General features: G+C 41.0%; 1 protein-coding gene and 1 non-coding gene across 4 annotated transcripts in view; both read left to right on the plus strand.

The window, feature by feature from the left end:
• CF1H1orf105 (chromosome F1 C1orf105 homolog) overlaps positions 1-15,528 on the plus strand; it is a 55,988-nt gene that overhangs the window by 29,167 nt on the left and 11,293 nt on the right. For 2 of the 3 annotated variants that reach the window (XM_049633963.1, XM_049633961.1), the window contains 2 exons: positions 2,374-2,441; positions 5,391-5,458. In XM_049633963.1, the coding sequence (XP_049489920.1) occupies positions 2,374-2,441; positions 5,391-5,458 (136 nt within the window). Of the gene's footprint in view, positions 1-2,373; positions 2,442-5,390; positions 5,459-8,450; positions 8,827-15,528 lie in introns of those variants that run through there. The other variant, XM_049633962.1, reaches the window with a different exon arrangement.
• LOC125926098 (U6 spliceosomal RNA) lies at positions 13,071-13,177 on the plus strand. The gene has a single exon (XR_007459018.1). It is a non-coding gene; the product is annotated as a U6 spliceosomal RNA (small nuclear RNA).

The following is a 15,528-nucleotide window of genomic DNA, read 5'->3' on the forward strand; positions in this document are numbered from 1 at the left end:
TGCCAAGGACTTGAAGAATGAGTGCTAATGAGGACAGAGTTTCTGGGCTGATGAAAATCTTCTGGAAGTAGATAGTGGCAATGGTTGTCCGACTTTGTGACACTACTAAAAACTACTGAGTTGTACGCTGAGATGGTGAATCTTATGGTGTCTGGATTTACAAAAAGATTAGCACTAGAAAAATATTTAAAAAAATAAAAGCATAAAGTGGATGAATACCGAAAACAGAAAAATCCTAAACAGGACCTGGCATGTATAAACTACTAATATACCTGCATGAGTACCCCACACCAGGAGCTCAACTATTTAGTGTGGAAGTAATGCCTACTGAAAGTTATGGTTGTGAGTCACCAGGGGTATCCGCCTAACTTTTATGTAAACTGTCTCTTGCCACTTCTCTGCTCCAAACAGCTGAGCTTCCCCTTAAAACATCTATTTTGTAGTCCTTCTGTTATCTGCGTTGTTCTCTAATACACACTTTCAAGCCCCTTCAGAGTAGGATGTCAAGGTGAACATACTGTAGGAAGTTAGAGGCATTCTCTAACATATGTAAATTAACTGGTTTCAAAAGTCTATGTAATTCAGTTCATTGAAACAAATATGTATTGATTGCTTACCATGGGCCAGGTGCTTAGGCTATGAAGGCAAAATAAGTAAATAAAAGAATAAGACATAAGCCTTGCCTTTAAGGAGCCAACAGATAAACAAATAATGACAATAAAATGATGAATAGAAACAGAAATGGACCCGGTGGGCCGAGCATGGAAAGTGGATATCCAGGAAGTCTTCCAAGAAGACCATGCAGGGTTTTCAAGACTGAATAGGAGTTGACCACATGACGCACTTCTTCTCAGGGACAAAATGGTAGCTTTGTTCTGGGGGAGCCCCTGTAGCCCAGTCATGCATACAGTAGTACTAGCTGGATTTAGGGGCTTTTGAAAAGGGGTCATGCTAATCAGGAGAAGGTAGAGAGTTTCCTCCATATTTCTTTGGAACGGAGCCAACTTCAGAAGAAACTTGGAAAAAAGCAGTGTGTCTCCTTCATTCTCATCCCTTCTATGTATCTAGAAACCTCTTCTCAGGTTCTCACCGAAGTCTTTGCTGCCCTCACCACTCCCAGATGCTCCTGTTACCAGATCATTCCTTCTTACCCCTCCCCTCACTTTCCCTCAACTAAAGAGTTACAACAATCTGCTTAAATACAGTAGGTGCTTGGCATTTCTATAGATTTAATATTCAGATTTTTCTCTATTTGCAAGCACTTCTGAAGGTCCTTAATTTGCAGTTTTGTTGTGTCATAAGTTTATTTATTTTTTTAGTTTTGAGAGAGAGAACGAACACAAGCAGGGGAGGTGCAGAGAGAGAGGGAGACACAAAACTGAAGCAGGCTCCAGGCTCTGGGCTGTCAGCACAGAGCCAGACATGGGGCTTGAACTCACAGACCTTGAGATCATGACCTGAGCCGAAGGTGGATGCTTAACCACTTTACCACTTAATCGCTTAACTGACTGAGCCACCAGGCACCCTTGCTCTGTCATGAATTTAAATCGCAAGTCACTCAATGAGTAGCCCAGCTGAACATCTGCACTCACATTTTGTTACTGTCTTTTCATTGTCATGGCTACAATACCTTTTGAGAAATAAGGGGGGAATATGATTCTCAGTGAAAGCCTGAGCCCCCAAAGAAAACCAATGTCTAGTGCTAGTAACAAACCTGGAAAAGTTCAAGAAAATAATGTCTTAATCGGGAATACTGTAACCGTATAATTTATTTTAGTCCTATGTGAAGGACACACTTAAAACTTTCCAGTGTGCTTCAAAGGGGGTTCATTCATTCACAAATTTGATCAATAAATACTTCTTAAACAGTCACTGTGTTAGAACCTGGAAGTACAAAAACAGAGACATGGTCTCTGCCCTGGTGAGGCTGAAAGTCTATGAGGGAAACCAGACATCAAGCAAGTAAATACAATAAAAACCTTAGGAATATTCTGATAGAGGAAGCCTAGGGAACAGTGAGAATGGAAGGTAGAGGACTACCTAACAGTGGTCCGGGAGTCAGTGGTGTCTGTGAGGGGCTGTGAGGGGCTGACAGGTGCTCTGAGACCTGAAGGATATTGGAGGTGAGCTCCACGAAGAGAATGGGAGGGTTTACCAATCTTGAGGTTTCTAACCTTAAAATCTGATAACCTGGGAAGAGCATAGACCTTATGAGTTGTGGGTAGGTGATCCCCTCTGGTTCATTCATGTCACAAAACAATATGTGAATGATTCTAATACTAGATACAACTTGAGTTCGCTAAGGTGGTGCATTATTTATTTAAATTGGAATACAGGTTGGGGCACTGCTCTAAATGAGACTTTCTTCCTCAGGTACAACCAAGAACTTTGATAATCCCTCATAATCTGAAGCTATCCTTTGAGAATTTAATGAGTCATAGGTAAGTCTAAGATTTCAATGTGGACATCATTTTAATTCTTATTACATCAGTTTGGGGACACAGGACAGTGGATTGAGAAACATAGGAAGTAGAATGTTCAGGGAATGCTTAGAGAATAGGCTTCTTGACCGGTTTCATTTCCTGTTTAAACAAGATAGTTAGACCAAAATCGTTGTTTTCATCCTTTTGCTTGAACAACTATTGAAATTATGGTGGAAAGTATAATCTGCTTTTCCACCTCCCCAAGAACAGTACGAGGGGGAGGAAAGAAGATTCCTTTGGTAACTCAGGCAGAACTGAGTACACATTCTCCATGCAGATGACTTCTGTGTTGAGAAGGTATGGGAGATCCCACGTAATCTGTTCTCAGTCCAGGACATCCTCTGCTACTTTTTACTAAAAAAAAAAAAAAAAAAAAAAAAAAAAAAATTGCTGTCATCAGTTTGTGTGGTGGTCATTTGCTGCTTTCTTAACAAGGTCAAGTACATAAAAAATAAAATCCAGTCAGACTTTTGATGAGTTGGATTTCAGGATTTTTTTTTTATTCTGTATTCAGCTGTCAGAAAGGGAAGAAAGACTCCGTTTTTACTTCATTAAAAAACTCAAACTGCAAACTCATCCTGGATAAAGCACCAATATAGGTAGACTTCCTTTACAGTCATAGTCAGATTTAATGTGACTAATCAAAAAAGTTATATGTGATCTAATGACAATCTTCAACTTTTTTTCCCCATATAGAGGGAAATAATATGGGAAAACAAATAGTTGTGGGTTTTTTTGGTTTTTTTGTTTGTTTGTTTTTGGTAACCCTATGTTGGACAGCAGTAGATGCTATGATTCCTTTTATGAAATTCACTCCAAGCTGAGATGTGGACTCAGAGGCACGAAGCCCATGTCCTGGGTGCCTGGCCCCAAGAGATATGGTCAGGGAGGAAATGGGTAGTGTATTTGAACTCGACAGGCTCCAGCACTGATAACATTGACCTACACTGACTCTATACTTTTAAAAGGCTCCTATGAGACCATAATAAAAGGAATTCGACTAAATATTATTTATCAACTTTAAATGGAAAACTGAAATATCTAAAGTCTGAGATTTCTGAGCAAAAGTTTCACGCTCCAATGAAAGAATTTTTGAAATTTGTTGCCCCAGTTTATTTATCTTGCAAGTTTGGTATTTTAAATAAAGTCCCAAATTCCAGAATCATTAGTTGATTTTAAACAATTAGCTGATTTATTCTTTTTGAGCTAGACTAAGGGTTGAGCCAACCCTAAAATCATGTCAACACTAACCTGAAGTATCATTAGGTTGGTCATTTTTTTTTTCAATGTATTGAAGGAAAACAGACCACTTCTGTTTGAGATTTAGCTAGTGTGACTATAAAGTAAGATCCTGGTTCTATCTGTAGCTTATTAAATTGGTCCTCACAGTTTATGAGTCTCAGGTAGAATTGTACTTACTGAAAAAATAGTTTTTAAAAAGTGACTTTAGGGTGCCTGGGTGGCTCAGTTGTTAAGCATCTGACTTTGGCTCAGGCCATGATCTCACAGTTCATGAGTTCAAGTCCCACATGGGATGAGCTTGAGTCCTGCTTTGAGTGAGCCCCGCTTCTCTCTCTCTCTCTCTCTCTCTCTCTCTCTCTCTCTCTCATTCTCAAAACAAAAGTGACTTAAATTGTAACCATTGTAAAAATTAAAGGATGTGTGTAAAATGGAAGGAATGAAGGAAAGGAATGAAAGAAAGAAGGAAGAGAGGGAAAAAGAAAGACAGAGAGGAAATATTAGTGGAGGGATATATATTTGTTGAATTATAGTGCAAACAAACCTTAAATTATTCAGTCTGACAAATACCACCTTCTGGTTTGCTCAACATGGGTGATAGAAGGGATTTTTTTTCTTAGTCCCACTGAATCCTCTAATGACAGTTGAGTAAAATAAACTGGCCAGATGGGCCATATTTTTGGTAACAAAGTAAAAATAATCTTGGAAAATCTTTGTAGAAATAGAAACCATGAAATGAGTGTAGAGACTTAGATATCCCATCAAAGTTTACAGATTTGTCAGCCTTTAGAAATTAAGCAATTTAATATAGAAATGGTTTGGGCTCATATGCGTTTTGGTCGAGGGTCACTTCCACAGCCTTAGCTGCCGGGAGAAATAGGATGTGGTGAAGACATTTTCTGTAAAATTGGAGGGTGAAATAGGGGATGAGGATTAAAGAATGCATTTGTTGTGATGAGCACCAGGTGATTAAAATAAGAACTTTAAAAAAAACCTAAAAAAACTGTAAAAATCTGTATAAAATTTTACTTAATCGAAGTTGGATTAACAACAAAGTGTTTCCAAATGGTTTCTGTTTTGCTTTAGTAACACTCAAAAGTAGAGAAATTAGTCAAACAGAATTATATTGATGGGAATAAAAAGGGATTTTTAAAGCAAAAATACATGAAATGAAATGAGATGAGATGAGATGAGATGAGATGAGATGAGATGAGATGAGATGAGATGAGATGAAATACGAAGGTTCTAACCAAAATATTCTGCTTTGCACTTGGAGGGTAGATTACTGATCTGGAAGAGTTGTTATGTTTTTCTGGACACTGGAGGATTCTTGGTTCCTTCTGTTTTTAGACCATACATGTTCTGACAGTGAATAAGATATTTTCTTCAATGAAGTTTTTATCAAAATCCATAAAGCAAGAAGAACCTGAGATGCAGCAGCCTCTGGTCCAGTCATCTCGCACTGCGGCCAAGCGGTCTAAGCGCCAGGTTAACAGGTGCCAGACTCAAGACAGCATCTGTGTTTTTGTTTTGTTTTGTTTTGTTTTGTTTTGTTTTGTTTTGTTTTGTTTTGTTTTAGCATCTGTGTTTTAAAATGTGTAAAGGTACATTCCTTTCCACTGAGCTTTGGTCACATAACTAATGTGTTTTCTTGCTTCTTCCGAACAGAATGATGAGTCTTCCTCCACCAAAAGCCAAGACTGAATCCAAACATTCCTGTAATGACATCTCAACAGGTTTGCATTTTTAGAGTACTTGTATTGGGGGACATACAACCCCCACAGTAGTAGGATGAAAAGTTTAATCCCTAAAATAGGTTCTAAATTATCTGAACACGTTCCCACTGTCTGCCCCTTTCTCTTTTCACATGCTGCTTATGGCCTTGACATGCTCCCTTCACACCAGCCCACCTGTCCCCTCCCCAGGCTTCACTGGCCTTTATCTATGCCATTTTCCTTCCTGGGTCCTCTCCATGCCATACGGCCCTGCCTCATTCTTTCTAAAGAGCCCCGTAATCTACTTGCTGAAGAATCTTCATGGAAATGGGGCACAAAGTAGATCATCCCATCTCAGGCAGTCCTAACAGTACCAGTTAATGTGGGGAAGGAGTTGCATGCCCACAACCCTGGAATGGCCTCGCCGAAGGCCTGAACCTTCCACCCCACAGGCTTCCTAAACCACCTGCCTTCTCCTGGCAGCAGCCCTGCATTATTCTTATGTCCACTTGCTATTAATAGAAAAAAAAAGGATACCATCTAACTCCAGCTTCAGTGTTGACCTGCGTCTCATCTTCTAGAGAAGCCAACACTGGGTTGGTGAAGGTGGGGGTGGGTCATTCCTTGGGGTGGTACAACTCAGGGGTTTAGTGCAGCATAGGCTATCATTTTAGCGACTTTATCCATCATCTCACATGCTCCCGTATTAACTGAAGCCACCTCCAATTTTTCTTTCATTTGATACACACAGTAAGGCGAATCAGGATCACTTTCTTTGCTTATTCAAATGGAAAAGTCTGAGCTCCATCTTGGGAGGCTTCAGGGGCACTAGAGCCAGAACTGCCTGAGAAGGCATCCAGAGCCGAAATGTGAAGATAGAAGGGGTATCCTGCTGGGATGGTAAAAGGTAAACAGCTGAGGTTTGGAGACATTCATGTGAGTGCAGCCAAAGGCTGCCAAGTCCCAGTGAACCCCTTCTTAGGTAGCCACAAATACCGGCCTTGGTCATGGCTCTCATTTAGCCTCAGGGTCTGAAGAGCCTCGAGCTAAGAGCATCCACCCAAGGAAAGAGCACACTCTGCTGTTCACCGGTTCGCAACCACGTCATTTTCTTGAAGCCAGAAGAACACTGGGTGACCGACATGTGCGTCCGGTCACAGTGTTCTCTGTTCCAGTCACACACTCGTTCTGAGTTTACCCTGAACCTGGACTTTTTCAGGCCTGCCTCACAAAGGAGTAATACACACACACACACACACACACACACACACACACACACACTTACATGCCCTTCCCTCAGCAAGAATGTTTATTTTGTAATTCTATAGGGCAGTGCGATAAGATGCCTTTCATCAATTTATTAATGCTGGGAGTGTATTTCAATTACCGATGTAAGAGCCAGACTTTGTGTACATAACATGAGCACATTATGTTCTTGGACGTATTATGGCTCTTGCCCCTAGAGTCCATCCAAGGGCAGCAGTCTTGGAGGAGGATTTCAGGGAGAGTGCTTACGGAGCTGGCTATGAGCTAAAGCCTGGTGGACCTACTGTGACATCTCTAAGCTTCACTTCGGTTATTCTAACCTTCCCCGAGGTGTTTGTAAAAGCACCAGCCTAGAAGCAACGAGGCCTGGCTTCAGAGCCTCGGCTTGCTGTACAGGACTGGCCAAATTGTTTAAACGGTCTGGGCCTCTGTGTTCCCACCTGTAAAACCAGAGAAGCGTTCTGCCTGCCCACCACCTCGCCCCCGAGCCTGAGAGTCAGACACTCAGTACAAGCAGCCTTCACCTTTGATCAGCCCAGAACAACTGCTGACAGGGCTCTGGCCCCAGCGGTTTGTAAAGCTGAGATGCGTCCCTGCCAAAGCGCTTGCTGCTTGCTGCCGAAGCTGCCACCCGCCTGTGTGACACCGCCTGTGGAAACGCTCCAAGTGCCAGACGGCTGACTCATCCCCGTGAACGTTCCTGCCGGTCACTGCCTGACTCTTCTCATCGATGACAACCGCGACTTCTAGTATTTTTCTGGAGTCAGCTAACCTTTATGTGTTATCAGTAATTATTGGTAAGAACCAAGTAAACGGAAAGAGCCTATCTCTGGAAGTGATGGGGATTTCTTCTAGATTCACTTACATTGACTCTGGCGTTTCATGACACAGGCTCTTGTTGTCGGTAAACATCGGTAGAGATGCAAACCCCCTGAGTTGGCCGACCACCTGGCCAGTGAGGGGACACTGAGCTAGGATTAAAGAGAGCTGGATTCTGGTCCTCAGTCCATCAGTGCCTGTGACCCTGGACCTCTGTTTCCTCATTCCAGTGACGAGACTGAACCGGATCCTAGGTCTGTGGTCTTGTGACATCTCTTAGCTCTCACTCAGCTGGAGCGAGGAGCTTTCCAGAGAATTCAGGACTCCCAAGTCCCTTACATTCAGTGACTTCCAATAGAAAGATGTTATTTCATGCACTAATTTACTCTCCTTCAAGCAATGTGTCTTTTGGAAAAGTTGAAGATTAACCAACTTTTTTGTAACTAGAATCACGTTTGAAGAAGAGGCCAGGATGATGAGGAATTTAAGGAACGCTAAATTAAATCATTTCATAAAATGAAGGTTCGTTTTGACATGCAAGTACTATTGCAACTTTTTGTAAGATCATGTGAGTCTGTTTGTTTGAAGACAGAACCATATAAGTGTCCCTGAAAAGTCTTCTAAGCATCGAATCCTCTTTTCCCTTTGACTCACATTACCACTGCAGACACATTTTATATTCACTTTGTATTTAATTGGCCACGACTTTTAATACTTGAGTTTTGCTTCTAGGTACTCTTTTCTGACCTCCTTGACAAGATTTGTAGAAGCCTAAAGATGGTTCTCCTAAAAGGAATTCTTATGTGAACTTTGAATCTGTTTTATAAGGTTGAACAAAAGCCTTTGGTGACCTTTAGATACTTTGAATTTCTTTAAAAATAGATTCTAAGAAGCCCTTGCTTTTCCTTCTTCTTGCACCATCCCCCAGAGAGCATTCACTACAGACTGCCCATTCTGGGCCCCAGGACAGCTGTCTTCCACGGACTGTTGGCAGATACCTACAAATCTCTGCGGGAGACACAGCTCTCTTCCTTGCCTGGAAAGGAGCCGGTAGGCAAGACAATGAGGCAATGAGTGGCTGGAGCTCATCCTCTTCCAGACTCACCAAGAGAAAACAAGTTAACCAAGCCTGTTTCTGACGCTAGCGCATTCTCATAAATACCCACCTGTCGCCAAAAAGGTGACTCACTTTTGCCTTCCTGGGAGTTGCTAGAATTCTAGCTCTTGACAATCTTCTTCTCACTTTTCCTAAAGACAAGTGGTCTAATTTACAAGATGATAAAGACTTGCTGATTCAAGTGGAACATTTCAAGAGTCATTAATTTTATTTTTTTAGGATTCATAATTGTGGTGTCATAGACAACACCCTTCTGTTTCTAAGACGTGAATTTCCTGTGAAAATTATTTCAGCTCTTCTTCAGAGCAGACGGCTGGAGATGGCTCTGGGAAGTCCCTCAGGGGGTTAACCTATTATGAATACATAATGAGGGAAATGGAGGTCACCTTTCTGTCCTTATCTCTGTCAGTTAACTGGCAGATGACAAGAGGATACTGTGATGCAATGGGGAAAATGGCAAGTGGTTAGTGGTTGCAACCGTCAAGGACAGGAACCGTGCCTTGCCCCGCTCACGTGATGTCATTTAGCGCCCTGTGTGTAATCAGATATTCATCTAATCTTTGCTCCATCGTATCTAAATCATGTGCTTGTATTTTGTCATTTTGTTACTTTGGTTTGAGAATGTACACCTTCAGCTCTGTCTTGGTCCATGTGTCAGCAGTGTGAGGGAGACAGAAGAAAACTCTAGGCTTACAAATATTGTATTTATAGGCACAAGTGGTCCATACCCACCTTCAGGCTCATATATAAAAGGTCCCTTCCCTTCTTTAGGGTGCAATAGCCTTGTAGAATCCCCAAATCCTGGCTAAATGGACGCTGGGCCAACATGCAAGAACCAACCTCTGTGCTGACTGTATTTGAAGAACAGGCTTCAGGAATCTTTAACAAATGGCCTGGTACCTAAATTGACCTCATTTCTTATACACACACACAAACCCCCCCAAAACCAGTAAAACTTGATCGATTGCCCTATGTTTCTGGTAGGCTATGATTCTTGGTTTCAGTTCAGTTAGGGGTCAGTAATTCCGGAAGTAATACGCACTTCCTCTCAGAGCACACATGAATCATGATTCCACTTCAGATCATTGCCAAAGGACAGACAAACCATGGATAAAAATGTTTCTTTCTTCTTTTTTGCTTTGCAAATGAACATATCCAGTAAAAGGATTTGGGGTATCTGTACCCCTGAATTAGGGAGAAATACATGTCCCGAGCACAATTATTTGGAGTTTTTGAGGTAATTTGAATATTATATGCTTAGTCAGATAGACTGCTTCCTAAGTCTCAAGAAGTCCCCATCTGGAGTACAAGGGTGTTTCCAAAATCTCATCAAGAAGAATAACGTTCTGGTGTTTGCCAGTGTTCTAGTGTGGTGACTGAGAACAATAGTCTATATCAGTGGTTCTCAAACTTTTTCATCGTAGGAAACTTTTACACTCTTAAAGACTGAGAGCCCTAAGTACAATCCCTGTTTCATACATGTAATTCTTGTCTCTCTAGAAAAATGTATCACTTAATGAGGATGAGAATGATATCTCATACTAACAGCATATCCCCACAGGAGCCTCCCAGATGCATAGTTGAAAGATATTTACAAGAAAAGTCCATTCCCAGTTGCCAAGCAATATGAGAAAATAGGAGCTTGAGTTCCCTGAATTGGGGGCAGTGGTATTAGGTATTAGGAACTTGTTTACATTGGAGAAATAACACAGAGAGACATAAATGAAGAGCATGTGGATGGGCCAATATGTAAATAAGCATGAGTTACTGTCCACTATAAATCCCCAGTGATACCAACAATAGTATATGACACATAATATGGTGCTCCATAGCACCAGCCGCCCAGCTCTCTGGACAAGAACAAAGATGCAATTGTATAACTTTGCCGGAAAAGTTGGTCAGAGAAGAAATAGCCATATTTACCCCCACAGATGTTATCTTTCCCTTGCAAAGTCTTTGGCGAGGCATTTCACTTCCTGGCCAGTAAACTGCAGAATAGTGGAGTTAGGCATTTGCTGGTGTTTGCTGTTTCAGGGAATACTTGTTCCTAAATCCCTTGGGATTGGCTTCTACTTGGTCCTGTGTAACAGAAAGCATCTTATGGGTCACATAGCCAAAGAGTCAGGAAACCCTTGCTTCCTAGACTCTCACATTGAGAAAATTAGGTAAAGAGCAAGGCATGCATGCAACAACAAGATTTTGGCTAACATTAGTTGGCTCTGAGGAGTGGGACTGTATGGCTGGAGCACAGAAATTGGCAGAGGGAGGAGATATTTCATAGTATTCCTTTATTCTTTGAATAAATAATTTTATTTTTATTTTTTAAATTTCATTTCTCAGGTTATTTATTTTGAGAGAGAGAAAGCATGAGCAGGGAAGGGTCAGAGAGAGAGAGAGAGTAAGAGAGAAAATCCCAAGCAGGCTCCACACTGTCTAGCCCAACATAGGGCTAGAATTCAAGAACCGTGAGATCATGACCTGAGCTAAAATCAAGAGTCAGACACTTAACTGACTGAGCCACCCAGGCGCCCCTATTCTTTGAATTTTAAACCACATGAATGTTTCACTGACTCAAAAACAAAACAAGATGGAACAAGCAAACAAATAAAAACTTTGAAAAGTGACCAGGGCTATCTAGCTTTGGATAAACTATCAATGTAATTATTTGTCTTCGTGAACATGGACAACACCGTGCTTGCAAACGGCAAACGTTAGGCAAGCATCCAGCGCAAAGATAAATTTTATCTCCAGCCCTTGGAAATTTTGCTATCAAAATGCTAGTACCGGCAAATAGAAACCTTGCTTCAGCTTATGTAGCGTTTCAAACTTCTGAAGAACTTTGTCTTGTTTTTCCTCTCTCTTTGTCTCAAATTTACCATTGTTCTCTTAGCGTAAAAGGAGAGCGATGAACGATGAACGGTGCACACAATGCTCTCCATTTAGCAAAGGCAGTCCTTCCCTGGCATCTTTACAAAAAGTCTTCATTTTAGTGTAACAAGTGTACCTGGTTCTTTTTTATGAAGCTGCCTACACAGGGCTAGTCCGTCTTGCACAAAACCCATGAAATATTTGATGGCACCACCCATGTTCCTCTTAGTCTTTTTTAAACTTCTGATCCTGAGGTTCTTTGGCCAATATGACACGACCTGGTCAACCTCTCTGGACCCACACAGGGCCACTCAAAACAAGGCTCTCAGAGTGGAATCTCAAACTCCAGATACACCTGGCCCGATGTGCCTGAGGGACTCTCAACCCCCCTCGTTCTGGATTATCTGCTTCCAGAAATGCAGACTGACCTGAAATTCATTTTCCTGGCAGCTGTGTGACTTCATTCTCACAATGACTTGCCACCAACTAATGCTTTTTTGCCCTTTTGGTGAAAATTGCTGTTCTAACAGCTTTTCTCAGGCTGTTCATTTTTTCAAGCCCGTACACACGACCCTACCTTCTTCTTCTTAAGGTTCCTTTAGCCAGATTCCAGCCAGTGACCATCTTGCCAAACCTAGGTTTCAGTGAGTGTTAGTCCTCCCAGTCTTTGTAAGGAACAGGTCCAGGAACCAAGCCCCGTGGAACAATTCTAGAGCCCTCCCTTTGGATCAGAGCTTCCCAAGGGCCTCTTCTTTCATATGTAATTTATTCTGAGGATATTCAAGCAGACAGAGAAATAGAATAATACCACAAAGAACACCTATATATCCTCCACCTAGAGTCTGCAGTGGTCAATATTTTTCCACATTCCCTCTATCTACAAATCGCTTTACTGAACCATTTTAAAATAAAGACATCATGACATTTTACCACTGAATAGTTCAGCATGTAGCTCCAAAGTAAAAGAATTTTTTAAAAAAATTATTTTTTTAATTAAAGAAAATTCTCCTTTAAAGGACAGTTTCTGTTATCACACACAACGAAAAGTGAATAATAATTCCTTATTTTTATCTCCACTCAGTCCATATTCAAGTTCCCCAGTTTGTTCCCAACATGTCTATTATGGCTGGTCTTCTCAAAGCCAAAAAAAATCAGAGAGGACACTTTGCAGTTTTGCTTGTTTTAATCTAAGCGAACTGTACCCCAACTTTCTTTTTCATGACATTGACCTGCTGCAAAGGCCAAGATAATTGTTTTATAAAAAAACCAAAACCTCTTTAAATACCACCCCTCTTCACGTTGTTCGTTTCAACTGCTGCTATCAAGTAAAGGCCATTTACTGAGTAATTATTATTTTTTCTTTTTTGTTCATCAAATTTGTATGTAACTACCTATTAGACCTTCTGATAAGTATGAGATAACATCCTTACCATATTGGGTTGATGCAATTGCAGAGATAAACCCAGAATTGTGATATTTTATAACTGTATAATTTTGGTCAAGTTACTTAACTTCTTTGAGTCCTGGTTTCCTGTGCCACATAATGAGGATAAACGTATCCCCGTCTTAGTAAAAGCAGCACATGTGCTAAAATTAGAAGGACAGAGAGAAGATTAGCGTGGTTCCTGCATGAGAATGACATGCAAATTTGTGAAGTGTCCCATATTTTTTAAGCTAAACTCATATGTACATTTATTGGAAATTGAAAAATGTCCCTGCATAAGAGTTTTCTAATTTCTATTACCACTACAAATGCATGCATGTGCCTATTACTCTCAGCCTCAACAACGACTGTAATAATTTTTATTTTAAAACTAATTTTAGAGATGAAAAATATCTCTGTGTCATTGAAATTTTTAGTTCTCTAATTATGAGACTGAACTTGTTTTCATATGCTTGACAGTCCTCATATATATTTTTTTGTGATTGTTTAGCTTTTAAACCCATTTTCTATCATGACCCATTAGTTTTTAAAGAATAAGATGTTTAATTATTCAGATGGCAAAAAAAAAAAAAATCTTATAAGAAATGATACAATTGTGCTCAAGGTTTCCACTTAGAGTCTCTGACCACAGGAGCAAACACGTGTTTTCATTTAACATTTGGAAATCTGATAAACTAACATTTACCAACCTCATACTGGATGCTGATAAAGAGGGTAATCAGATAAGTTTTTACTGTGTTCTCTACTACATGGTCAACACTGTTAGTGAGTTCACATTTTATCTTTACAATAACCCTTCAGAATGGTTAGGGTTATTATCTCCAAATATGAGTGAAGAAATTGGGTCTCACAAAGGCTAAATAACTCACACTTTGGAACTTGAACTTGGTCTTTCTGAGTATGTAGTCGGAAATTGAACTTGGGTCTTTCTGAGCACATATCGGAAGCTCCTTCCTCTATCCTACTCTGCCTCTGATTGTGAACAGTGTCCATCTCTTGGTCAACACAATATCTAAGATTTCCTATCAACCGATCACCTCAACCTTGTTAGAATTATGTTCAAAATAGCAGTTCTCTCCATGGAATCCTCTACCATCTGAGGGATAAAACTGGCTTCAAACCAAACAAAACCCAGCCTCATCGTGTTGGGTTTTCCCAGAGTGGGAAATGACACGTGCTGGCATCAGAGGCCTTTCTTCTTTTAGCCTGTTAGACATTCGAGGTTACTGGATTGTGTCATGTCTGTGGACTGATAGCGCAGAGAGGAGCCAGAGGAGGTAGGTCCTGGTGTGAAGCTTGCCCACCGGGATAGACAAGGCTTCAAAGGTGGGTGGTAGAGGGTAGGAAGGCAGACTAGACCCAAGAGAGTGGCAAAGGCAGTGAACAAGTCTTATACCTGTCAGCCCTAGAGTTTTGGTCAGCAATTGGAGTCCTAACAAAATGGAGTGCAGCAGTAGAGAGGGAGGTAGAGATGTGTGTGGACATGGGGAAAGAGATACTTGGAAATGTCAAGAGCAGGAGTTCAGTATCTTGGAAGTCTGGTCATCTGTGGTAAAGCCCAGTCACGAGACGAGATCCAAGGGGCTGCCTGAGGAAGGGGCTGACCAGAGCAAAACTGGGAAACCCAGGAATTCTCAGTGGAGCCATATCATGATCTCTGGGGGTAGGGAGGTGCATTTAGAAGTTGCATTCAGGGCACCTGGATGGCTTAGTCGGTTAAATGTTTGACTTCAGCTCAGTTCATGATCTCACAGTTGGTGAGGTTGAGCCCTACATCAGGCTCTCCACTCTCAGTGCAGAGTCTGCTTTGAATCCTCTGTCTCCCTCTCTCTCTGCCCCTCCCCCCTCTCAAAAATAAACATTGATTTATTTATTTTAATATGAAATTTATTGTCAAATTGGTTTCCATACAACACCCAGTGCTCATCCCAACAGGTGCCCTCCTCAATACCCATCACCCACCCTCCCCTCCCTCCCACCCCCCATCAACCCTCAGTTTGTTCTCAGTTTTTAAGAGTCTCTCATGGTTTGGCTCCCTCCCTCTCTAACCTTTTTTTTTTCTTCCCCTCCCCATGGACTTCTGTTAAGTTTCTCAGGATCCACATAGGAGTGAAAACATATGGTATCTGTATTTCTCTGTATGGCTTATTTCACTTAGCATAACACTCTCCAGTTCCATCCATGTTGCTACAAAAGGTCATATTTCATTCTTTCTCATTGCCACGTAGTATTCCGCTGTGTATATAAACCACAATTTCTTTATCCATTCATCAGTTGATGGACATTTATTTAGGCCCTTTCCATAATTTGGCTACTGTTGAAAGTAGGCATAAGTGCCCCTATGCATCAACACTCTTGTATCCCTTGGGTAAATTCCTAGCAGTGCTATTGCTGGGTCATAGGGTAGATCTATTTTTAATTTTCAAAAACACACATTTAAAAATTTTTTTTGAAGAAGTTGCATTCAATATTGAAATATTTTGCATATATACACATGCATTTAAAACAAACATAACTACGTTAATAGTAGAAAATAATGAAAGTCAATCTGAATAAAGTCTTTTTAGCTGGTGAGGA

The sequence above is a fragment of the Panthera uncia genome, chromosome F1, assembly GCF_023721935.1.
Source record: "Panthera uncia isolate 11264 chromosome F1, Puncia_PCG_1.0, whole genome shotgun sequence".
NCBI lineage: Eukaryota > Metazoa > Chordata > Mammalia > Carnivora > Felidae > Panthera > Panthera uncia.